The 26,058-nt window shown below is 38.0% G+C and overlaps 2 protein-coding genes and 1 long non-coding RNA gene across 5 annotated transcripts; 2 read left to right on the forward strand and 1 right to left on the reverse strand.

Annotated features, from left to right (window-relative positions):
* Positions 1 to 2,334: 2,334 nt before the first annotated feature.
* LOC136262867 (uncharacterized) lies at positions 2,335 to 6,146 on the forward strand. Of its 2 annotated transcripts, XR_010704354.1 has the most exons (4): positions 2,335 to 2,566; positions 3,996 to 4,290; positions 5,548 to 5,695; positions 5,742 to 6,146. XR_010704354.1 is itself a non-coding variant. In XM_066057292.1 (3 exons), the coding sequence occupies exons 1-3, from the start codon at positions 2,431 to 2,433 to the stop codon at positions 5,983 to 5,985; spliced, it is 528 nt and encodes a 175-aa protein (XP_065913364.1). In that variant the 5' UTR covers positions 2,335 to 2,430; the 3' UTR covers positions 5,986 to 6,146. The 2 variants fall into 2 exon arrangements, 1 of the variants encoding a protein (XP_065913364.1); XM_066057292.1 differs by lacking the exon at positions 3,996 to 4,290.
* A 4,220-nt stretch (positions 6,147 to 10,366) lies between these two features.
* LOC136262868 (uncharacterized) lies at positions 10,367 to 26,005 on the forward strand. The gene is made up of 3 exons (XM_066057294.1): positions 10,367 to 10,561; positions 25,402 to 25,540; positions 25,590 to 26,005. The coding sequence occupies exons 1-3, from the start codon at positions 10,420 to 10,422 to the stop codon at positions 25,816 to 25,818; spliced, it is 510 nt and encodes a 169-aa protein (XP_065913366.1). The 5' UTR covers positions 10,367 to 10,419; the 3' UTR covers positions 25,819 to 26,005.
* LOC136262883 (uncharacterized) lies at positions 20,308 to 22,674 on the reverse strand. 2 transcript variants are annotated; one of them, XR_010704371.1, is made up of 6 exons: positions 22,141 to 22,672; positions 21,907 to 22,092; positions 21,384 to 21,851; positions 21,142 to 21,324; positions 20,998 to 21,087; positions 20,308 to 20,599 (listed from the first exon to the last, which is right to left on the reverse strand). It is a non-coding gene; the product is annotated as an uncharacterized lncRNA (long non-coding RNA). The 2 variants fall into 2 exon arrangements; XR_010704370.1 differs by having other exon boundaries at positions 21,384 to 22,092; positions 22,141 to 22,674.
* Positions 26,006 to 26,058: the final 53 nt, after the last annotated feature.

Consider the following 26,058-nt stretch of genomic DNA (forward strand, 5'->3'; position numbering starts at 1 on the left):
TTACCAAGCATTACAATGGAAGTTGATGATACAATGTCTTGTGTATAGTATTTGTAGCCTGGATATTTTATGACTGGGTCTTAAGAGGTTGTGAGAACACTGAACTAGATTATATAACCCGTTACATTTAGCATACAAGGTTTTGCAGCTATTTTTTCCAGGTAAAACAAAACAAAAAAACACTATGCTATTAAGCACTGTTGACTCACCTCTTACAATCATGTATGTGAATCTCTGAGCACACCAGCTGCAGCAGGGCAAACTGCTCAGTAGACACATAAATAAATAAATAAATACTATAAGCATGAAGGGTGAGCATGATGATAAAACTTTGTTAATTATGAATGCAGCAAATTAGCTAATTACTCGTCTTTTTACCCTCAACACAAGCTGTCAGCCAGAATATCAAGTGACCCAGTAGAAGTGAATGTTCCTAGAGCATGAAAGAAAATGCTACTGAATCAGTCTTGCCGGTGAATGAAAAATAAGGCAGAAGCATGCAACAAAGTGTACCACCATTTGCTCTGATTCTGTATACCATATGCTCCAACACCTTGATGTTCGTAACTCTACTGGACCAGATGGTCGTTTTTAAAGGAAGTTTCAATTGAGATTACTGATCCCCTAACTAAACTATATAATGCATCCTTACGCTGTGGCCATGGGTCTATCCCTAGTGATTGGAAAAAGAGTAATGTTACTGCTGTTCATAAATCTGGTTGTAAGGATGATGCTTCGAACTTTAAGCCAATTTCTGTTGTCCCTATTCTTGTTAAGATACTAGAGAAGCTGATTGCCTTGCAACTAAGCATTTATTTTGAGCAACACCAACTCCTGAGTCAACATCAGGGAGCTTATCATACAGGTAGATCTACTGAGCAGATTCTCTTATTTGCCACGGACTCAATCACACAAGCCTTGGATGCTGGTCAAGTTGTATGTACTGTTTTTCTGGATCTCAGAAAGGCATTTGATTCACTGGATTATGTTATACTCTTGAAGCGGTTGTGCACATTAGGTATTCATGACATCGAGCTGACCTGGTTCACCAACTATCTTTCGCACTGTATACAACGTGTCCGACATAAGAACATGATGTCATCTTGTTCTTCTGTAAAGGATGGCATCCCACAGGGTAGTGGTGCACTTGGCCCATTGCTATTTCTTGTTTATATTAATGAGATTCCCTCCTTGGTCATGCACAGTAAATTACCATACAGTTTGCTGATGATACTACATTGATATGCTCTGGTGAAAGTCATGAAGTTGTTAAGGAAAGATTGTGTTTTGATCTACAGAGAATCTAGGCATGGATTGCGTCAAGCAGAATGAAGCTAAATGTCAAGGAGTCTAGTGTCATGTGGTTTGTTCGGAAATGTACATCTAATGTGGTTCCTCCTGCAATCCTTGTAGATGATCACCAGCTTAAGGAAGTGGATAAACAAACGTATTTAGGGATTATTTTTGATAGACATTTACAATGGGGTCCTCGGTTGAGTAGCGTGTGTAGTTCAGTATCATACTACTTATATTTACTTAGCCCCCATCAAAAATCTTTATCATTTGACGTTCTTAAGATGTTGACTGAATAACTAGATTTTTCTAGGATTGACTATGCTCTACCTGTGTGGGGTCTTCCTCTTAACCAGTCCCAATTAGCATGTCTACAATGATTGCAGAACAGGAGCATTCGGGTTACTAAATGTTTAAGGAAATATGATCACGTTTCAGGACATTGTCAACAATTAAACTGGTTACCTGTGTGTGATCAAATTAAGTTTAAATCTACTTGTGCTATACTTCGTTACTATAACAATAACAGCAAGCCCTGCTTAGTCCTTGATCCACCAATCCTATTTGGTAACTTGATTACCACACACATTGCAAGGACAGCTTTTGCTAACCTACAAAACTTGTCATCTCTCCTCTACCAAAAAGTTTTTCCGCTTGTCAGCCACTGCTTGGTGGAATTCTCTTACTGTAGCCGGCCACACGGGCTACTTTTAATTATAATGAATTTACATCCCTCTGTTGAGGATTTTTTTACTTGTAGCTTATCTTGTATTATCAGTATGGTTATAGTTGTGTTTTGTAGTAGTTGTGTTTTGTATTGTGTTTATTGCTGTATGTGCTCTGGTAGGGAAGAATGGCTTTTGCTGACTACCATGAGGTTAAACAAATAATCAATCAATCAATGTGCAAGTACGGTGTGTTCTTTGTGATGCTGTAAAGTGGAACAAAGTTGAGAATGGCCACATTGTCTTCCAGCAATTGGACAGTCAAGGGGCACATCAATTAGCTCACCTGAGTCAATTGATATCACCAGCAAGTGCAGCGTGCGCCGCGAAATTTATCCGCTGCATAATTTGCATCCTCGAGTGTTCATCCTCGACTTCATCTCTTAGTCCATTTGATCAGATAACTTCAGCCATGCTCAAAGGAATTCTAGTTGCGTCGTGTCTGCTGTCGTATTATCTCGTGGTTTTAACTCGAGCTTCAACTCTGGACGTGGACGCCATGGCCAACAAAGTGTTGGAGAGCTACTACAAAACTGTGAACGTATCAGGTCAGTGAAAACAATGATGCATTAGCGATTGCTCACTGTTGAACTCACTATATGTGATTGGGCATGTAGCGAGTGAGATCATTGAGGCGTGTGCAAGCGCGATCTCTGATGTGGTCGGTCTTCTTTGCAAAAAAGGTGGGAGGGACCACACAGCATGCACAGTGAGTGATCTAATCACTTTCTGCCTGGTGGTATTTATTGGTCACAGCCAAGGAAAATATCTGTTACTGGCAGCAGGCTGTCAGGATGGTACGTCGATTTTGCAAGCAATCTATTGTGACTCTGAAAAAGTATGTGCAATAATCTAGTCAGACGGCTTGTGTGGGGTTGGCAATTAAACTGTCTGGTCACTATTGTGCACATGTCTAATTGTGTGTTCCTAGTGTTCACGAAAAGTGTGTAACAGTGACCAGATAATTTGTTTGCCGCTCACACACAAACCAAGACTACCTATTATCAGCCAGTCAACATAGTCAGGTCATAGGCTCACGTTGCAGCTGCAGCAAATTGTATGTTATTGTTATTGTTATTAGTGCTTTACAGTGACCAGCACTGAAGGTCTGGCAGTTTTGGTGAAGCTTGTCATATAGAAGTTAGATGTGTTAAAAAAGGAACATAGGGCTCTAGGAGTCACCAACAACTTGGGATTCTTGTACACTAATTGAGAAATCCAATTAGAAACATTTAGAAATCCTGAAATATATAAATTGGATATTTTCATTTTTGTCCACTGCATGCATGACATGCTTAGAGTTACAGTATTAATTATAATGGCTTGTTGCGACGTCAACTAAAATCATGATGAAATGGTGACTCAATAGCCACTGATGATCGACTGATCCATTTTGGTATAGAAATCTGTGCAACAACTGATCAAATAGGTATGGATCGCTTAAGGATCTACTGAGGGATTGCCACACCCCCAAAACCCAAAATTGAAGAGACAGGGACCACAGGAACCTCAACAGGAACACAAGTGTCTTTTGCACAGAAACATCTGGTAGTTATAACTCCAAATACTCCTCGTAGGAAGCATTTATACTGCATGTTTGTAGTGTCAAATTACTCTAGTTACATACAGATATAAACACAGCTAGTAGCTACGTATGTAGCTCAATGAGCTATAGACGGCACTGAAGTTTGGATATTCTTAGCTAGGGGAAGGACACCAGTTTTAAGGGATCTATATCTGTTCCCTTTTGAGATCTTTTACCCACTGACTGTTCTGTTGGAGTATTTCCATCATTTTGCAACAAAATCTGTGCAAAATTGGGTCAGTGATGTCCGAGAAGCACCTCTTCAAATAGGCATGGCCCAGCAGAAGGTCAGTAAATGCTGAGTTATCACACAATTTGAATCCGTCAGACTAGAATTCATGGGATAGGAGATACATTATGGAAAATAAAGCACACTTTCCCTTTTAACTTAGATGGTATCATACATCACTGTATGATAATTTCAGCCAGATCTCATTCTAAGGATGACTAAGTCCTTCCATTCCACCATTATCAGGAGGTGAAAGCTGATTTGATGGACAACCAGCATAGATTATGCACTATAGTCTAACCTGTCAACATTGCAAGGTACTCCTTTGAAGCCAAAAGATTTAACTACAATAGAATAAGTTTCAGGGGCGTAGGAAGGGGGGGTTCTGGAACCCCTCCTAGACTTCTGAGTTTACAGCAGGACCCTAGCACACCATTAAATGTGGAAGGACAAAATGAGTGAGTAATATAGTGTATGGCACAGCACAACAATTAATAAAGCTTGCATTCATCTTTCTAGGGAAAGATTTACAGAGGTAACATGAGCCCGCTCTTGTTAAAAAGATCGATATACTCTAATAGAGCAGTCAGCTATATAGCAGTCGCATATACTCTAATAGAACATGCATATGTTAAGCTTTATTAATGAAGTTTTTCAGACATTCTAACATTAACTGCATAACTGAGCATGACCTTATACTGCTATAGCTTTGGTGTGCAGTGTTTAAAGATATAGAATTCCAGTAATTTATCACTTGTGTTATGCAAAATGAATCCATGCTATGCATATTATTGTTATAATGTTTTGATTGTAAGTCACGACATTTGTATCAGTGGATTTATGATTCCTATATCAGTGAGATAACTATCACTTACAGATTACTATAATATGTATCTCTATGTGTTATGCTGTCTGTTTCCACTAGGTAGCTTTATCTAGTACTAGCTTCATCCCAGGGGCACTTATATGCATGTACTTTTTGTATAAAATATAACAATTTGCTGAGTTTTGATTCATTAAAATATTGAAAGTCTCTCACAGCCCCCAGCTTCTGGTAACTCAATTCTGCTGTTGGAACCCCCCTTCAAAAAATCCTGGCTACGCCCCTGAGTTTATATAGTATTCTAGTTAAATGACAGTGTGTGTCTCTATATAGACTTGGAAAGCTGTACAAGAAGTCACATGATGCATGGGGTATGCAGCAGCTGTAGTATGTTTGATATATGGCCTGGAGCAACTCCACTGACTGGTGGTAAATCTCTTTATTCTTATTAGTTTTTCTACAATGCTTATGGTTTCAAGGGAGTACTTTTATTTAGTGCATGTTGTCTATAGTCAATATACCTAATTATAATCTATCTCATCTTGTCCATCTAATTTACAGGCTATCAATAACTTGTCAGGTATCAATATATTTTTGATTGCTCTAATAGACTGTTTTAGCAGAAGGATCCAGCAATGAAGCATTTGATGTAAAATCCAACCTGAGCTCTTTTAGACATTTTCCATTGGTCATTCCTACTTTCCATTCCCATCCTGTTCTAGAATTCTACATACCCATGCAATGCTTACCAAGCAATGTTGGTAACCAAAATGCAGTGTCAGTATAGCTCTTTATATTGTTTCTAATTTCATACCTGGTGCTATTCTGTGGCATGTGCCACAATATGCACGTATGTATGTTATAGACTTGCTTTTTTCACATGTATATACAGGAATATTTCAGGCTGGTTGTAAGCCTGAGATCAGAAAAATGGGACCAGGTGCGTCAATGATTATGGCGACACCTGGGTGGGGAGCAAGTGTCCAACTTATTGTGGAGCCTGGTAACTGCAACATGGAAGATAAAGATCAAAAATACATGTTAGTGAACTTCAATATTCTACGATTATGACATTGTCTCTTTCAGGTGTTCTGTGGCCTGGGATGATTTATCTGAGCAATCCTACAAGCCACTTGACCACCTTTTACCATGCCATATAGTGCACCAATATAAAACCATTGATGATAAGTACACAATTCATGCCATGTACTGCTCTATACCGAAATCATCATCAACATTAGGTGATGAAGAGTGTATATTGATGAATTGTGACTGCTATATTGTTCCCATCTGGACTTCTTATGATCCTGGTCGCTCAATGGACCTCTGAGTTAGTTAGAAATGCTTTTAAATGAACACTAGTACTCAAGACAACTATAATGTTTAATTTCTTTTCTTTGTCACACATACACATTATTATAGTTGTAAGATTTTGTGTATAGTGCATGAGTACATTACAATGAAAAGAAAAGTTTACAATACAAAACTTTAGATGATTTAACTGATCCGTAAAAATAATGTCTATGTTGTCACTTAGCTATAATTTCTTCAGGTAAGTGAGTTGTTTCAAAGATGAATTGCTGCAGGGAAAGCTGAAAGCTATACTTATAAGGATTATCACAGTCATCAATTAAATCACTTGATGAAGTAAACTGAGGTTTTATAAATGATTTAGGTAAATTTGTTTCGGTATATTTCTGTGGTTACGTCTGGCCATACAAGGCAAAAACTAGAAAAGTTGGAGTCAAGTAGTCCAGTACAGTTAATTGAAACACTCACTGATGTGGAACAATATTATAAGCAAACCAACTATAACTATAAATCCTTCATGATAGCAAGAGTTACTGATCGTGAGTATTATAACTAGCGTTGAATGACTTGATCCCTAATCTAGGCAAGTGAACTACATTATCAGGACCTGGTATCCAATCTCTACACAGTATATGACTTCTCATATACCTCATAAACTTCTCATATACCCGTAGTGGCAAGGGTACGTACATATGCCACTAAAAGCTGACAGCCTGCACTTATAAACCATGATAGTCTGTATTGTGGTTTCTGTGCCTATATGTGACTGGGCCTGTGAAAATAGGACATCTGGCTGGACACAGACTACTCCCCATCACATAACTGGTCACTATAGGGACAGAATATTTTAATTCTGTGACTTGTATATATTACAAAGACAATTAAAGGTAGACTGAAAATTGCATGGCCATAGTATAAGTCATGGGTGATGAAAGTTTGATAAAAAAATATGTAGGCAATTTTTATATGTGCCTATACATGCCCTGTTTCGCAGACCCAGTCACATATGGTTTGGGTACATTTCTTTTTGCATCATCACTTGATTACAGTTATGATAATTGGAAGACAACACAATTACACTAGGCCTGCATCAAATATACCAGCATAGTGCTATGCCCATATTGGGTTGATATTTCAAACTATGGAGCTGAAAATAGATCAATACTCCCTAATGGAACAGTCAGTGGAACTGCATGCAAACTGCAATAGAGGTGGCATATTCCCTTCCTACTAGAAATTAACTTGTCCTATATTTGTCAATTATGCTAAATCTATAAGTAATTATGAGTGTTAAATTTGTATGTATCCTGCTTGTATTTATGTGTAGTGTAGTTATTTTTATTTTATAATTAATGTACTTTTTGTTCTGTGTTTTGTATTTTGTTTGTGCTTTGTTCTTTGTGTTGTTGTATATGTATTCAGTTGCTCTGGTAAGGAAGAATGGCTTATGTAGATTACCTAGAGGATATACAATAAATCCAATCCAATCAATATGTATACAAATGCTATATAAGGGTGTGATTTACCTTGCTGTTACATTTTCTATTTTCTCAGATTTAATTTTACAAAAGTTCATGCATCATTCTGGTGATTTTGTAGGTAATTCTGTTGATGCCCCTGTGCCTAAAAAATATATGGTCTGTGCCATGCAAGACTAGTATGAAAGTGTGTTATCAAGAAGCACCTCTAGTATAAATTAACTACTTAGCAAGTGATGCCTTGTAAATCTCATGCAGTAACACACACTTATTGTCATTAAAATTTACTTGCTACAGTGCCCATCTCATAGATTTCATCAACATCTTTTTGCAGTAGAGTTACATCCTCATCACTGGTGGTTCGATAAATGCATCATCTACAAAATCTAATTACCTTATTGATGATTGGATGTTATTTTTATATTGTATTCAGTAGCTAGTAAAAATGTGAGAGGCCCTAATACAGTATAATTGTACCTTATGCCGGGACACCAGATATAACTGAAAGAGTGTCAAATTTGTTTCCATTCACCACCACTCTTTGTGTTCATCTTGTTAGTCATTTAGAAATCCAGCAATGTACTGAGCTACCTTGTCAACGCCATACTATACTGTAACCTTTTAAGCAATTGGTAGGGTATAGCTATAGCTATGGTGTCAAATGCTTTATAACAGCAAAATCTAAGAAGAAGAACAGCACATCAATTTGTTTATGATTATCTATGCTTTTAGCTAATTCTTCTTCGAAGTCTTCAGTAGTTGGGTGGTGCACAAGTAGCCACTTGTCACTACTGGAGAACAAACCAGTGATATTACCATGATAATAATGAAAACCCCATGAACATACCCATGAAAAGTTGCAGTGGGTGTTTTTTATGTACAATGAAATATTCATGATATGCAAGAAATAAAATCAAGGCCCATGAACTAGTAAGTTTCATGGGAACTGGCAACCCATGAAAAATCCATGAAGTTGCGTAAAATCCTATAGAAAAACCTTTGAAATATATTCATGGGTTTTCCAAGTGTTTTCATGGGGTGCAACTTCTTGGATTATTTATGGGTTGTTCCCATGAAAACTAGCTAGTTCATGGGCCATAATTTTATTATTTCTTGCATATCATGGGTATTTCATTGTACATGAAAAACACCCTCTGCGACTTTTCATGGGTGTGTTCATGGGGTTTTCATTATTATCATTGGAATTTCATGGTAATATCACTGGTTTGTTCTCCAGTAGTGGAATCTACCTATATATATATCAAGACACACGGTAGTGTGTCGTGCGGCCAAGAAAGCCGGCGACCACACCGTGAGTATATTTACGGGAAGAAAGAAAACAGCTTTTTCACGCATGTATAGCTCCATGGCCTCTTCTCCAAAGCACACTATTTTTGCATTATAGCTGTCCCCCAGGTAGGGTACGCCACACAACAAATTAGATTAAATTCGCAACAGCTATTTGCGAGATATGGGCGTCCAAAATTTCGTTTTAATTTCTTCGTTTTTTTCTTCTTATGCCGTACCCCCGGGGGCTACGGGGGCTTCGATTTATTTTCGCACACTTTGCAAAAATTGCTATAAAATGCAAACGTGTAACTCGATTGCCTCGATCTTTGGCACAAATTAAGAACGTGTAACGGTGGATTCACGTACCAAGTTTGTTGTAAGTCTGAGTAGTATTCAAGGAGTTATTGACGTTTATTCACGTAAAAACAGATCAAACTTCTGTCACGGCTACAGGGTAAACCAAGCATAGAAATAACTTGAAAATTGGTGGGTAGATAGGCTGATCATCGTAGCAGTGCCTTTTGATAGTTTGAATAGCAATAGAGTTACAGCGACAAAGTTATAAAGCAAAAACTAAGCAAGTGTAAAATCGCGGGATCGAGATACTCTAATAAAGCAGTCACCACGGGGTAAAAAACTGAGGTGTGCAAAAAATGTCGAAAAAAACAAAACTTACCAGAGTTCGAACCAGGGACCTCCATACCTAACACCTGCATCCTTAACCACTGAACCACTGCTACCTTGACTGATCACCTCACTTAATTTCTGCTTTATAAATGAAATTTCTAGTTGAAATCTGCTTATAGTCAAACGTTTGTAATTTCATAGATCTACCAATAGAAGTTCTAGACTGTTCTAGAACATTCTATGTATGTTCTATTAGAAGCCCTCAAAAAATGTGCACTCTATTAGAGTATTACAATAATATTATCAAATATTGAATTAAATCATGCAATGAAATACATTTATAAGTCTGTCTTCAATAATCATCATTGTATCTACATAGAAAAGAAGAAATGTGAGTAAAGACAAACCTCAAAGTCAGCCATAGGCTGGTTTTGGGGCCTTGTAAAGTACAAAAAGGAGTGAAATCCACACAAAAACAGCCAAGCTGTGAAAAAATGGTGCGGCCTTTAAAAGCCTGGGTGAAAAAAGTTGTGAAATCAAAGGTGGCGGCCAAGAAATGGCTGCAATGATGTTAATGCTAAAAATTTTAATAATGGCTGTGTGCATTGTTAAAATTTATTAGCATTAACATCATTGCAGCCATTTCTTGGCCGCCACCTTTGATTTCACAACTTTTTTCACCCATGCAGGCTTTTAAAGGCCTGGGTGAAAATTTTTTCACAGCTTGGCTGTTTTTGTGTGGATATATATTGACACTATAGAATCTCAATCTCTGGAAGTGTTAATCTTATATGATCTGTTGTAACCTCTAGTTATCATGATAGCTATCTATACTTTTTAGTATTTGTAGCTGATCACAATCGGCATAATCAGAATCCTGCATGATGAAGCAATTTTTTTTTTTTTGATTAAGCTAAATTGGTTTACATGCAGGTTACTTGATGAGAGTAATAGCATGCCACTATACACTGACCTCATTATAAGTCATTAGCACCTGACCATAGCAAAAATGCAGGTGTTGAAATGCATCACGTGATCTGGTGTGGGGAACACTGAACATGCTCAAGACAGCTCTGGTCATACTGTTCGTGATGTCGTGTGGTTGTCCCGCGGAATCACGATGTGCAGCACCCACTCTAGACGCGGACGATATCTTTTATACGGCGATGGATAATTATTACTCAGTTGTAAACGCGTCAGGTCAGCCAATGTATGATGTGTGCCGTGTGTATAGTTTTGACAAACGAAGTTTGTTGATTCCCGTGAGGTAGCTGCAGGGCTCTGGTTAGTGCAAACAATTCCCCGAATTATTATGTATATTTTTTTTGTAAATAGAATTTAAAGATTTTAATCTACTTATGATTTCACCTCAGTAGCCCGCAGTAAGGGAAAGTAAAGTTCAGTGAAACCGTAAATTTATATATGGACCAATTCTACCCAATAGTGAACTGACATGTCCACACCCACCATTGGTACCATGGATAACCCTTGTCAGTCCCAGGAAAAGTAAAAAAAGAAAGAAAGAAGCTAAGATATACAGTTTAGCTAAAATGTAGTTTGAACGGCATGGGAATTTTGAAGCCTTACACATGAATAAGAAAGGACCAATTCTACCCAATAGTGAACTGACATGTTCAGACTCACCATTGGTACCATGGATACCGTACGGAGGGAAACTTTGGAGGGGGGAAAATTTGGCGAATCAAGCAAAATATCACTGTAGACGAAATAAAATTTGGCGAATTGTTAGCAAAGCGCACGCCGTATTGAATTAATTAGATCACTAATCACTGTGCTTGAAGTGAGAACTGGAGTGCCACGCCTCTCAGCAATTCAACGCCTGGAGTCAGCTACCAACAAAAAAGATAATACTATATAGACAGTAGATCTACACCCTCTGGAATAGTGAATATCGTACTTAACATGGTAGGACCCGCTATACTTTCATGCCCATTTCAAGGTGAAGTTTGAGGATACCACGTGCACAGTAACTAGCTACCTAGTGAGGTAGTCGAGGCAGGCTTGGCTCTAGCATAATGCCTGGCCCACTATCCCTTGGTCAAGTAGAAAATCGATTAGCTAGAGGCTTGGTTTGCTATTTTCTTCACCACCAAAATATTTGGATGGGGAAAATTTGGCGAATTCATAGTCAATCGCCAAATTCGCCAAATTTTAACGGCGCCAAAGTTTCCCTCCATACGGTAACCTTTGTCAGTCCCAGAAAAAGTTTAAAAAAAAGAAAAAAAGCTAAGATATACAGTTTAGCTAAAATGTATAGTTTGAACGGAATGGGAATTTTGAAGCCTTACACATGAATATGAAAGGACCAATTCTACCCAATAGTGAACTGACATGTCCACACTCACCATTGGTACCATGGATAACCCTTGTCAGTCCCAGGAAAAGTAAAAAAAAAAAAAAAAAAGCTAAGATATACAGTTTAGCTAAAATGTAATTTGAACGGCATGGGAATTTTGAAGCCTTACACACGAATATGAAAGGACCAATTCTACCCAATAGTGAACTGACATGTTCAGACTCACCATTGGTACCATGGATAACCTTTGTCAGTCCCAGGAAAAGTTTTTTTTTAAAAAGAAGCTAAGATATACAGTTTAGCTAAAATGTATAGTTTGAACGGCATTGGAATTTTGAAGCCTTACACATGAATATGAAAGGTCCAATTCTACCCAATAGTGAACTGACATGTCCACACTCACCGTTGGTACCATTGGATAACCCTTGTCAGTCCCAGGAAAAGTAAAAAAAGAAGAAAAATCTAAAATATACAGTTTAGCTAAAATGTACAGTTTGAACGGAATGGGAATTTTGAAGCCTTACACGTGAATATGAAAGGACTAGTTCTACCCAATAGTGAACTGACATGTTCAGACTCACCATTGGTACTGTTGGTTAACCCCTTACTCTTTGTTATTCACAGAGAAAAATTATACCGGCAGGCCAGAGATGGGTGGGCCGTCAGTAGGGTTGAGAGGTATTTAGGTATTAGTAGTTAAAAAGGTATTTTTCAGATACCAAAGTGGTTTTCTAAAAATACCGAATACCGAATTTGATGTAGTAATTAATTTTTGGTGGTTTAGTGGTGACCATATGTACATGAAGTCAAGCCTCATACAACCATGATGGCTGCAGGTTCGAGGCTACCTGGGTCCAGTCATGAATTTTTTCTCCTTTCTGCAACTTTTCAAATACACCTTATGTAGCTAAAGTCTTTGAGCAGGCTGTAGGACCAGGTGTCCTACAGACCTTTAGCACTTGTGCTGTAAAGTATTAATAAATAAAAAATAATAAAAAATAAATAAACCAGCACAGAGCTGTGAGTACATGTTGAAGTATTCACAATGGTTTTTACTTTTTGGGATACTTCAAAACTTACTTTGTGGCACAATATTATTGTTGTTGTTTCATTTGTTTCTTTTATGGGTATAAGTGCAAATCATAGCTTACCCATGTTTAAAAGGTATTTAGTGATACCGAGGTATTTTTCCTAATACCGTACCGTTCTTCAAAAATGCAATACCGCCCATCCCTAGCCATCAGTCATTGGTATTCGATCAACCCATGCAGCTAGCTAGTACAAAATACGAGCCAGTCCATCTTTAGTGGACTCTAGCTCGCTTCTATTTGCTGTCAGCACTAACATATTCCATCACGCCGTATTTTCTTCCATTATATTTTATAGTTTTTCTTCAGCCTTGATTTTGTAAACTTACAGCTCACGTCTCAGTGTGCTAGTTGAGCCAGCACAAATAAATTTACAGTTTTGTTATACCTGCTGTTCAAAAGATGAAGATACAAGCTTAAGTATGCTTTTATGCAGTTTGTTATGGCTGTGCTCAGTCTCGTGTGCTAGATGGTTGTGTGGGGCGACAAATAGACCATCTGGTCACTGTTGCACACATTCTATACCACTGCTGGAATGTTAATTGGCAGAGCCAATCAGATTGCTTCACAGACTGTACACAAAACAAACACTAATTATTCAAATTCTTAGTGTTATGAAGGGCTGAGTCTAAATTACAGACTGTTTTCATGAAAGGTTAACAACACTTGGGCTTAGGATTTTTGTTCCCCTAGTACAGGGATATCTTGGTAAATGAATATGGTTTACTACGGATTTTTGAAACGGCAGAATTGTTGAGGATTCAACAATGTTTCAAATATCACCAAAATGTTAACAGTACAATTTTCACCTCAGTCCTCTCACAGAGGTGATTATAATATCATCCTTGGTGCAAAGCAATACTGTGATGTGATCTAATTGCATTCTAGTGTGTTCATGGAAAGTGTGCAACAGTGACCAGATGATTTATTTGCCACCCCCACACAAACCATCTGACTGTTCAGGTATTAACTTGAAAAGCTGGCAATTTTATAATGGACTGCCCAGCCGCATGGCAATATGCCCATGTACAGGATGGGAAACAGATAATTTAGGCCTTCAGGACTATATGGTGTACACTGTTTAATATGCTACTGCTTGGATATACAATGCTAGTCACCGTCACGCTGTCTTGCAGCCATATAGGATCAAACATTTTGATTGTCTAAGTTTGTCTTGACTGCTTGATTTTGCTGTGATTGCTTGATAAAAAGCCTTGATTTCTTGATTGTCAACTGTGATAATTGATCGATTAATTAACAATTTAAACTCAAGCCAGACAGCATAGCCACTCTTACCTGGCCAAGGAATCTTTTTTCTGTTACTCTTACAACCATAGAAAATACACACAAAAGGTGGAGGAGAAATCTTTGCCATCAACAGATCCCATAAAAGCCTAGCAAATTCTTGTAGTGCTAAAAGGTAGCCTTTGAAGGTGTTTAATTGCTTATTCTTGCTTCATTGCAGAATAACCTCTTGGCTGCTTGATTGGATTTGATCCTGGTTGCAGACAGCATATAGCCAATATAGGTGGCTGTTATATAGAAGCTAGAAAAGAACATTAAGTGCTGAAAACTAACTTAGTTCCTTATCAGCTGTACACTTCCTTAATTTGTACATTTATACAGCAGTAGCCTGAGTCCTGATAAACCATGTTTACTTGGTTAAACACTGCAGAAGTTATTGGCTTAGTTCAAAAAATTGATATGGCTACAAATCAAACTTGACTACTGGAAAATGATGCTTAAGCTCTTATTTTCATAATCGATTGTGTTATCACTCAAGTGTGACTACTACTGAAGGTGTAGTGTTGAACAAAGGAAATACAGTATGTTTTAATTCAGCATCCAAATCACCCAACACTACATGGCATCACATGATCAGTTATTGAGGGGAAGGAGACAGCTTTGAGAAGATGATACCACATAATCAACAGCATGTGCTTTTAGTGATGGTTGAAAGTGATGTTAAAACTACATCGCTTCACAAGTTGATAAACTACGTAGATTTTCTGGATCACTTGATGCACTGGTTTAACCTTTCTGAACAAACTTCTGTAGTTCTATGAACAAAAATATACTGGCAGAGGAACTGCAAATTGCAGGCCAATATATATATATATATAGTTATAGAGCAGTTCTGAAGTTCTCCATTTGTTAGAGCGCATAGTATTACAAAGAAACTGTACTAGATTTCACTCAATTTCAGTGCTATTGTGCTTGAACCCCCTTAATGAGTCAAGTACAGTGCTCTATTGATTATCCGGCCCCCTTGGGACCAAGACATGTTTAGATGAAAAGTTCAGATAATTAAAGCCCATTCATTTATATACAGAACCCTATTCAAATACTCTAATAGAACATACATCTTAAACAAAATACTCTAATATAGCAGTCATTTATACCATCTGTATAACCGAGTGTTCGGATAAGTGGTTTGGATAATAGAGGGAGCACTGTAGTACTACAAATGAGCCAAGTATTTGAAGTTCTTGTGAGGTATTAAATGGTTTTGAGGTATCAGTTAAACGTGAACACATTTTAGCACACAAGAATGCTCAATTAGAGTAGCTACTTGTCTGACTGTTCTATTAGAGTATGTAAATAGCAAGGGTTTGAATAGACAGATAACTGTTAACCAGATGTTGATGACAAGACTGGAATAAATTTTTCTAACAGAATTGTTGAAACCATATTTCTGCAAAAGAGTCTCATACATAGTTACTATGGCAACGCTTTAGTTATTCACCAGTTCTATGTCTCTGAAGGATTTTGATGGTTGTCATTAAATTAAATCATAGTCAAGTGTATTTGTGTACAACAACAGCTCTGCTAGCCTCATGTAGTAAGACTACAGTACTTATGAAATGTAACATCATACTCGCTCGCATTGCTCAATTGTGAATGATTAAAAAACTTGCTAATTAAAGGGTGTGACACCTGTTTCCTTCGCGAGTATTCATCCCATACAACACAGGATGAATACTCGCGAAGGAAACGGGTGCCACGCCCTTTAATTAGCAAGTTTTTTAAGGTGGCGCTGAAGTAATTATGTGAAGCCGTACAATGCCCATTTGTCACTATTAAAATTAGCCCACGCACTTAATTAGTTATTTTAGGGTGGTGGAGAACTCCGCTTGTGAACCATGTAGTCTACGTTTAAAGGGTTCTTATGATAGCCTGTAATGTTGTAGCCTAGCATGCCAAGTTTCGTGAAATCAACCGCTTTAATTTCGTGGTTATTAAACTCTGAACTTACAAGCCGATTTTAAAAATAACTCACCCCAGAAATAACCTAGCGCTAAGCCGACTTGGCTCTTATGGTTTCTCACCTTGTAGAACAACTCTATGGAATCCTTTTTAACGATAACAACGTGGAAACTGGTTAAAACGCAGACCCGCATTTTTCAACATGTGATATCACGCCTGTTAACAGCGAATCGCGAAAAATCGTTCCATAGCCCTGTAAAGAACCGCTTCACCAGTGCCTCTGCCAAATTTTGAGGGTCTGTGGTACATAAATATGGAGTTTTTTCACGAAATGTGAGACAGTGTAACTGGCCAGAGCGCGCTCCGTAATACAGTAATCACGCGATGACAGCTGGTGTTGTTCGCTGTGAAGTTACCAGAGTTTTGACAAGGTGATGAAGTTAGTACGTGAATATCGTTACTTGTATCAGCAATAGTAGCCTGACAGTCTGATAGAGCTGGTTCTTTCAATATTTCGAAGCACTTCACGTTGTTCTATTAGTTTTCCGTGTTTTTTTTGCGCATGGCCACAAACATGATGTTCCATTGGCCTTGTAAGGCTTCATTTGATTACTTCAGCGCCACCTTAATGACTCGCAATCGAGCGGTGCAAGCGAGTGCGACGTTATGTTTGAACGGTACCGTATATACATATGTGCCAGGTTTCTACAGATCATAAGCACCAGCCAACATGTATAATCTAGTCTGGCCGTGTAACATTATAGCTACAAGTAGAAGGAAAAATAAGTTCAATTAGGGATCATGGAAATATGAAGTAAAGAAACAAGGGAGGTCACCTACACCTGCAAATATACTAGTGGACATTTAACCACTAATTCAATCTATCTGTAGCTAAGCAGCCATGACTTGGCCATGACTGAATTAGGTACTAAATCCCCACTAGTATATCTGCAGGTATAGGTGACCTCCCTTATTTCTTTACTTTTTTCCTATGATCCCTAATCAAACTTAAAATTCCTTCTAGTTGTTACTTTTTACGACTTTAATCCCGCACATACCACATAAAAATACTGGGGGGGAGCATGTGCAACTATCAAGTAGTGAAAAGGACCATGCGCGCACGCACACACGCACGCACACACACACGCACTATTGAAGTTAACTTTTCACCATGAATGAATGAATAGCTACACTACATGTTTGCGCCACAGCCACATGCATGCTGCACTAGAATTTGTGACCATGACACTCGTGCATGATCAATACGTAAATTGAAACCAATATAGCTTGACAAGGCTAAGTTTGAAATTTTCAATCATCCATAGAGTTTTACTCACTGTAGTCCATAATAGGCTAGCTACTGATAATTTTGAGCAATATTTTTATCACAGCTGTATCTATCACAAACACACAACCGTGGGTAAATGGAATATCATCAGAAAAAGGAATAAATGGAATATCATCAGAAAAAGGAATAAATGGAATAAATGGAAAAGGAATAAATGGAATATCATCAGAAAAAGGAATAAATGAAAAAATGAAAAAGGAATAAATGAAAAAGGAATAAATGAAAAAGGAATAAATGGAAATGGAATAAATGGAATAATGGAATAAATGGAATAAATGGAATAAATGAAAAATGGAATAAATGGAATAAATAAAAAAATGAATAAATAAATGGAATGGAATAAATGGAATAAAATGAATAAATGGAATAAATGAAAAAGGAATAAATGGAATATCATCAGAAAAAGGAATAAATGGAACCGTGGGTAAATGGAATATCATCAAACACACAACCGTGGGCAAATGGAATATCATCAGAAAATGGCTGAGCAGGTCAATATGGAGTCTCTAGCCCTAACATACGTAGAGTTCTCAAGGCCACTTGACCTACTCACACTGAAAGAAACTTGTAGTTGACAGCTGTTCAAGGGTGTTCATGTGTCTAGCCTAGTGTTCCAGCTGGCCAGTGTCATTGTTAAGACAAGAAGACTGATGTGATTTACTACATATACAAAGTGTGCATCCCCTCCAGCCCTCGATCCCACCGTCCAAAGGTAAATAAATAGAGCTTTCTTCCTACCCCAAAAATACATGCATTATGTAGTCATGTGTTGGTCACACTGACACTTGGCCAATTCTTGTTAATAATAAACAGAAATTACTTTGTCTAGGTTAAAACTTCCAAAATTATTCATTCAAATGTATGATAGTCCCACCAAAGTAATTTTGTACGGTAAGCAATAAAGTGGGAGCTTCAGTAATGTCACACATGCCAGGGGTAGCTCCAGCATGTGATTAGTGTACATTTAGATCAGATGTGTACAGAAAGCATTGTATGGGGGGGGGGGGGGGGGGGGGGGGGGGCTGTTAGCTACTGCAAATAAGACCATGGAGTCATCTTTATGGTATATTCACATGTTGTAAATTTAAGAGACAAATGACAGCTACAGACTCTACAGAGTGCAGTGCATGCTTATGGACCTGATACAGTGTATGTGACATATTGAATATAAGTGGCAGTGGTATAGGGTACACATGCAATATCTTATGTGATTTCATTGTCAATCTTTGCATACAACAGTGAAGTAATGCCTGCACATATATGACTTTTATATAGAACATTATCTGTAATATTATGAGTGGGTAGTGGAAGATAGTCTAATTATCTTCGATCACTCCAATAGATTAGTCTTTCTTTGTCAAAACCATAGGTCCGGTGTTGGAAATGGGGGAGGAGGCTACACTAATGCCATCCACACACACTTGCTCACTTGTCAATGCTTGTAACAAAAGATCAAGATACTCTAATAGAGCAGTTGGTCACTCTAATAGTACAGTCACATTTTGTAACTCCTAACTATGTACTTGTAGGAACACAATTAAAATACTACAGTGGAACCTCAGTTATCCGAACCCTTGGGACCAGGGGTGGTACAAAAGTCTGAAAAGTCCATATCTCTGAAACTGTATAAATCAACTACTCTAATAGAGCAGTCATTTCCGTAGTTCGGTTAACTGAGAATCTGGATAAGGTTACACTGTATCTCAGAGCTTAGGGGCATGCCCTCCAAAGATCCTCCAAAATTTCATCCATTTCTGTAGTAGCTCCACTCATTGCTAAAGTTGGCCACCTCACTCTTTGGCCATCTCCACCACCCCTTTTCAAAACTACTAGTATCCTACTTAATTTACTTGCAGGGTTTGGTGAAGGGGAGTGTTCCAGTGTGAGGGTACCCCCTAGAATCTAAAGATATTTTAAGAACCTAAAGTAAAAAATTTTCATAAGAATGGTATACAAAGAACAATTCATGTTTTGCTTTTAAAAAAATGTAGCAGGCTATATAGGCATGCCCATAAGTTACTTATGCATGTGGTGACTGTTCTATTAGAGTATTTTACCAACTGTTCTATTAGAGTACCTTAATCTATGAAATTCTGTTGCATTTTTTCTGGGGAAGGAGAGGGGAGGGTTGTGCACCCCCTGCCACTGCTCAGAACTTCTAAATTTCCCACCCATGTATGATTCCAATTGCATTGTGTAACATTGATTGCAAAGTCCCCCTAATTGTTTAACAAAATTTATTAGATCACAGGAAACTATTTTCTTTGAACCTCATTTCTGTCCACTTTTGTCTGTCCACTTTAGTCAAAAGTAGAATATTATCCATAAGTCAAACAAATGGTAGGGTCCGCAACGTGAAATTTCGACCTCCGAGAATCAACTACCAAACCACCCACAAATGCTAGGCTAGGTACTACTTAGAAAATGCCAGACTGGCACTATTTTCCATTAATGTCTTGTCGTGCAAATCAGCGAATATGCTTACAAGTTACAAGATTTTTTGCTATATCTACAAAGAACTGTCTTTTCAAGCTACAATACACACTCTCAACCTTTCTTACTAATTGTACTCTAAACTAAAACCATCAGTGGCTCCATTGTCTGGAGCAATTTCCAGCTGCAGCATCACGAAAACGAAATTTCAGCCTGGACTAAAAAAAAGTTTCAATGCCACTGGAGCACACAGCAGCAATGCCAAAGTAACCTCCCAGGTCAAACTAGTCTGGCATGTGTCCAACTACTACCACACCAAATATCATCGAATTTCAAAATTGTTTGCCATCTGCACAGTTAAAAAAAGGTTCTTTATTAAACACCCTTTGGGGTGTTTTATCTACAATTGTTGTCAGGCTCCCCCTTAGGGTGTCCCAGTACACCCTTAAAGGAGTTTCAGTAACACTCACCAACGGTGTTCCAATAAACTTTAAGGTGGTATACATAACACCCCTAGGTGTTTCAATAACGTCTTTAGCAGTGTTCAGTAGTCTTACAATTTTATTAGGGTGATATTAAAAGTACAAGCATTGAAAACTGCTATACATAATGTATAAACTTAATTTCATAAGAGTTTATTGTTCTATGCACATTTTCTCCAGATTGGAATAACAGTCTCCAGTTGCAACAGCTACTCATCTTTGAGATTAAACACTTAGTGCTGGAATGGAACTAGTGATGGAAGACTCAGCTACCCTCATCTTCAGGATCGCGTCCAGTAATAACCAGAAATGGTTCTGACTGACAATTCGAAACTGCACAGAGTCTACATCGACATCACGTCACTGCAAATGAAAGAATAAAAATATATAACATAATAACAAGCATGACAATAGGTACATATTTCAAGGAACTATAGTCTTGGCTGAATACCGCACAATACAAAATTTTGGTGATTTTACTCGAGAAGGAATTTGGTGGATAATATATTGGCGAATAGTTGTGTCATATTGCATTTTTGGCGAATCAAAATCATTTTGCCAAATTAGCCAAAATTTCTCCCACCGTACAGTAGGTAGTACTGGACTATTATTGATTTTGGATGCCAAGAAGCACTACAGCCTATCTAGAGTTGTGAATTTATATGCTAATACGTAATTAATGCTTCATGCAGTGAAACTATTAGAGGTTTTATATGTCAACCAAACATAACTTTGTGAATGTACACTACAGGTAAACATACCTCAAAATTCTTAAGTAAAACACTATCCTTGCAAACCATCTTGGATGTAACAGATGACAAATCAGCTTCCAAGTACACAATCAGTAACATCTGAGAAAAATAAGACCTTGTTACATACATTCAGTATTCTTAATTGTTATTTACCATCTGGGTGGACAAAAATCATTAGCTACATTCACCAAGAAGTCCCAATAGCTTCTTAAATTATGGCCTGGTCTTACACTAAAATGTTGACACCAATTTTGTTCTCCACATAGGCCAGTTGATAAAAATGAAGTCCTTTATATTGTCGTCAATTGGAACAGTTGCTTTAAGCTTGTTTTGTATCTATATACCAAAAGAAAACATAATTTTCAAACTATAACAAACTATTATGGTACACTTACCCAAGTACTTGAGTGCAAAGAGGGAAATTTTGATCAATGACCTCTGACAAAAGTGGACATTCAGTCACTATTAAAGCCAGGCGTTCAGTAGGGTTAAATCCACTTATCTTCAAATTGTACAGTTCCTTTGCCACCCTCTTTTAATAGTTACCCTTCATGGACTGAATAGTGTCATCATACTCAGCCATCAGAAATTTCCAATCCATTGTCGTTGGACTCCATTCTCAAGTTTTTTAGTTGGTTCATTACTGATACTTTGATCAATTTGTTTGCTACACCCTCCTCTGAATTCTTAATTTCCAGTATATCAAGGTTTTACACTGAACAACATACTGACACAAGTCCACTGTCCATTGTCATCCAGGATCTAGCTGGGTGCCGCTTTTGAACCAGCTTCTGGCACACCACATTGTAAGCCTCTGACTTTGGATTATGATTATGATTATATACTGGGTCGAGACAGCACAGCTGATAATTGACCCAGGTAATTACAGACAAAAAAAAACATTTAACATATACATACTTGGATGTGCAATGATGCATGTTCTTGGCATCTGAGCTATCTCCTGTCTGCCCTGCCAGTTGTCAAACCAGTGGAAATGGCCTCTAACATTGTCACGAGAATGTATAAAGTTCTACTGAAGATACCAGTCTCATTACGCTGTTCAGAAGTGAACACTTCTAATCGTCGCCAGTTCTTTCTTCACAGCTATAGATCATGTATTATTCACGTCAAAGTTGCCAGGCCGTTACTCACCTTTTCCCACTCTGGGCGCCCAAGCACTGACAGCCGCTGCAGCCGGGTACAAATCGTCTTCCACATTCCCGCCGTCGGTGCTGTTAAATTTTGGTACATTTCTTTACTATCGAAAGCTGCTCGCACGTTATCGTCTCAACTGCTTCTTTCAGTGGCCATATTACTGATATTGTGCACCTGGTCTCGCACCTGGTACACGCTATATAGTGCGCACTGCCGTTCAAAAGCTGGGCATTCAATGGAACACAATTGGATCGTCAAGTCATCACTTATTTCTTGGTATATTTTGACGTTCTGGAAGGTATGCGTGCCAACACACGGGCCTAGGACTGCAGGGAGTGTAGCTCAGTATCCGCTTGAATTGTCCATTGGCCTTGTCACAAACAACTTTCATTAGTGAACATGTGTTGACATCCATGAGTTCTTGCAATTTTAAAGGTCGGATCAAATGTATGAAAAATCTCGATAGCTGAGCTTGATGTATAAATTGAACTCACAAACTGGCATTTTGAATCACGTCACAGTGTATGATGATGACCACAAGGCTACCCGCCGGCATCACAAAGGAAAATTGCCTTCCATTTTGTATAAATTGAACTCACAAACTGGCATTTTGAATCACGTCACAGTGTATGATGATGACCACAAGGCTACCCGCCGGCATCACAAAGGAAAATAGCCTTCCATTTTGAACATGATATGGAGTCTCTTAATGATATTATTACATGCCCAGCTGACGACTGGAGTGATTGAAAATCTGATTATGAAGTAGCATTTAATGTGTAGCCTTGTATCAACACTGACATTACCATGCTTATATAATGGATTGCAATCGTATGGCTGACAAATTAGTACAGCACACAGAATTATTTACTTTATCAACTGCACGTACATTCATGTTCATATCTGTGACCTCTGCCTTTTGCACAGTGTACAATTTATATTTTAGATGTCTATAATTGTACGGAATTGAATTATTATTAATGCACACTAAAATCAAATATACAGAATGTACAAACACTATTAGTACTTGTAAAAGCAGTTACTGAAATGCACAATCTAGCAAGCTACAGTACGTTGATGGATTGAGTGTGGATAGTATTGCTGATCTGTTTGTCTGCATGCTGAGCTCAGTGTAACATTGTTTGGGCTTCACTGTTGCACTTAACTAAATCAGCAACACTGCATGAGCTTATAATCCTATAGCATCACTGTATGGTGTGTAGACTCATTCCTACATAAAAAGAAATTCATTTCAAATGTATCAGTATAAAGTGCACAATAACACCTTTAACACACCCCAAAGGTGCTTCACTACACCTATTACAATCCAATAACATTATAGGCGTAATATAACACTCCTGGGTGTATATGTACACTTTTAAAGGTGTAGGTGTTCCATAAACACCTTTGTCAGGGTGTAACTGAACACCTCTGTTTTAACTGTGTGGCTGAGCTTAACAGCTGTCTAAAATTCGTCAAAAATACCAATTTTATCAAGTACAGGAACTTTTGCTAGCCAGTTGTGCTAGTTTACTTCTCAAAAGCTTGCTAGACCCATAGCCAGTAGCTTTCATTTATAGGATTGGTCTGGCAGCTCTTCTAGTGCTGATATAAATGAATTTAGCCGATATCAACCAATCAAAACCGCGTTGAAAAAATCTTGTATGCAGCTTTGCCTCTCTAAAGTCATGCTGCATCCTTGTTTAGTTATATTCATCCATAGGGTGGCACTGTTGGCTCTCTTATCGAGGCCAAAATCCATCAAAAATGCCGATCTCACCATTTGTCACCAGTTTTAGGAAGTTTTACAAGTCAAACGTGTTGGCTTGTCTCTCTACATCCTTGCTGAATCCTTCAATTGTCTTTGTCTGTGTAGGCAGCTTTTGTAGTCTTTTGGTAATGTCAGAGCATGCCAATTGGGTGCAACCATCAATACCACTCACTGTTTATTTTATTTCATAGATTTCATGCAAGAATGACGAAGAGAAACCAGCAGAAATATTACACAACCCAAATGGAGTTAGTCTGTAGTTCTAAATATCCGCACTCCACATGAATGAAATTTCAATTGTGGTTTCGCTAATCATTTGCGTTTTGGTATTCACTTGTATAAACATGTAGAGTTCAATATTTAAAGCTAGATTAGTTTCCTTCGTCATTCTTGCATGGAATCAATGAAATAAGATAAGCAGTAAGTGGTATCGATGGTTGCACCCAATTGGCGTGCTCTGATGTTTCCAAAAGACTGAAGAAAGCTGCCTACACAGACGAAGGCAATTGAAGGGTCCAGCAAGGATGTAGAGAGACAAACCAGCATGTTTGACTTGTAAAACTTTCTAAAATTGGTGACAAATGGTGAGATCGGCATTTTGGATGGATTTTGGGCTTGATAAGAGAGCCAACAGTGCCACCCTATGGATGAATACAACTAAACAAGGATGCAGCATGACTTTAGAGAACCAAAGCATCACAATTGGTGTGCAAGATTTCTTTAACGATGTGTAAATTGGTCAATATTGGCAATATTCGTCTATATCGGCATTTGGCAGATTTTGAGGTCACTAGAAGAGCTGCCAGACCAATCCTATGAATGAAGGCTACTGGCTATGGGTCTAGCAAGCTTTTGAGAAGTAAACTAGCACATCTGGCTATATAGCAAAAGTTCCTGTAACTTGATAAAATCGGCATTTTTGACGAATTTTTGACAGCCGTTGAGCTTAGCCAAATGGCAAACAATTTTGGAATTTGATGACATTTGGTGTGGTATTAGTTGGGCCCATGCCAGACTAGTTTGACTTGGGAGGGTTACTTTGGCATCGCTGCTTTGTGCTCCAGCGGCATCGAAACTTTTTTCTAGTCCGAAATTTCATTTTTGCGATGCTGCAGCTGGAAATTGTTCCAAACAATGGAGCCACTGATGGTTTTAGTTTAGAGCACAGTTAGTAAGAAAGGTTGAGAGTGTGTATTGTAGCTTGAAAAGACATTTTCTTGAAGATATAGCAAAAAATCTTGTAACTTGTAAACATATTCGCCAATTTGCACGACAAGACATTGATGAAAAATAGGCATTTTCTAAGTGGTACCTAGCCTAGCATTTGTGAGTGGTTTGGTAGTTGATTCTCGGAGGTCGGAATTTCACGTTGCGGACCCTTTAAATGGTTAGCAATGTTTTTAAAACTTTTACATGTATTTATAATTAATTTTTAATGTATTTTTCTGAAGACAACCACACTGTTGCCACATTCTTTATACTTACAGGTATGCTGGTTGGCTGCATGCCTAACATTGTGTCAGAAGGACCTGGTGCGTCAATGATCGTAGCAACACCCGAGTGGAGAGCAAATATCAGACTTATTGTATCTTATGGTACCTGCACTCCTGAACACCGTGGATATATGTTAGTAGATTTTCAATATAGTATGCTTATGTGATATTGTCTCTTATAGGTGTGTTGTAAACTGGGGAGATGGATCAGAACAAGCTTATGAACATTTTGACAGTCTCACACCGTATCACATGGAGCACCAGTATGACCATCAAGACAGACAGTACGTGGTTCATGCCATGTATTGTTCAACATCAGGGCCAGCACAAACAACAGCTGCAGTTATTTGTGATCATTGTATATTGTCCATCCAAACTTCATATGATCCTAGCCGTCCACTAGACCTTTAGCTCACTTATTAAGCTAATTTACAATTATTATAATTTAGTGCATAAAATGCTAAAGCACCTGTAACTTGCTAAGTACTAAAGCAATTACTGTAATTAATTATATCTGTTTGTAATCACCTGGGTGATCTCAGTCTAGCTGTCTTGACCCAGTACCCAAATCATAATCATGATCAAACACTCTAATAGAGCAATGATTGTATTTTAGGTGCCACCACAAAGAGAGAACCATCATTAGTAATA

This window comes from Dysidea avara, chromosome 8 (genome assembly GCF_963678975.1).
Source record: "Dysidea avara chromosome 8, odDysAvar1.4, whole genome shotgun sequence".
NCBI lineage: Eukaryota > Metazoa > Porifera > Demospongiae > Dictyoceratida > Dysideidae > Dysidea > Dysidea avara.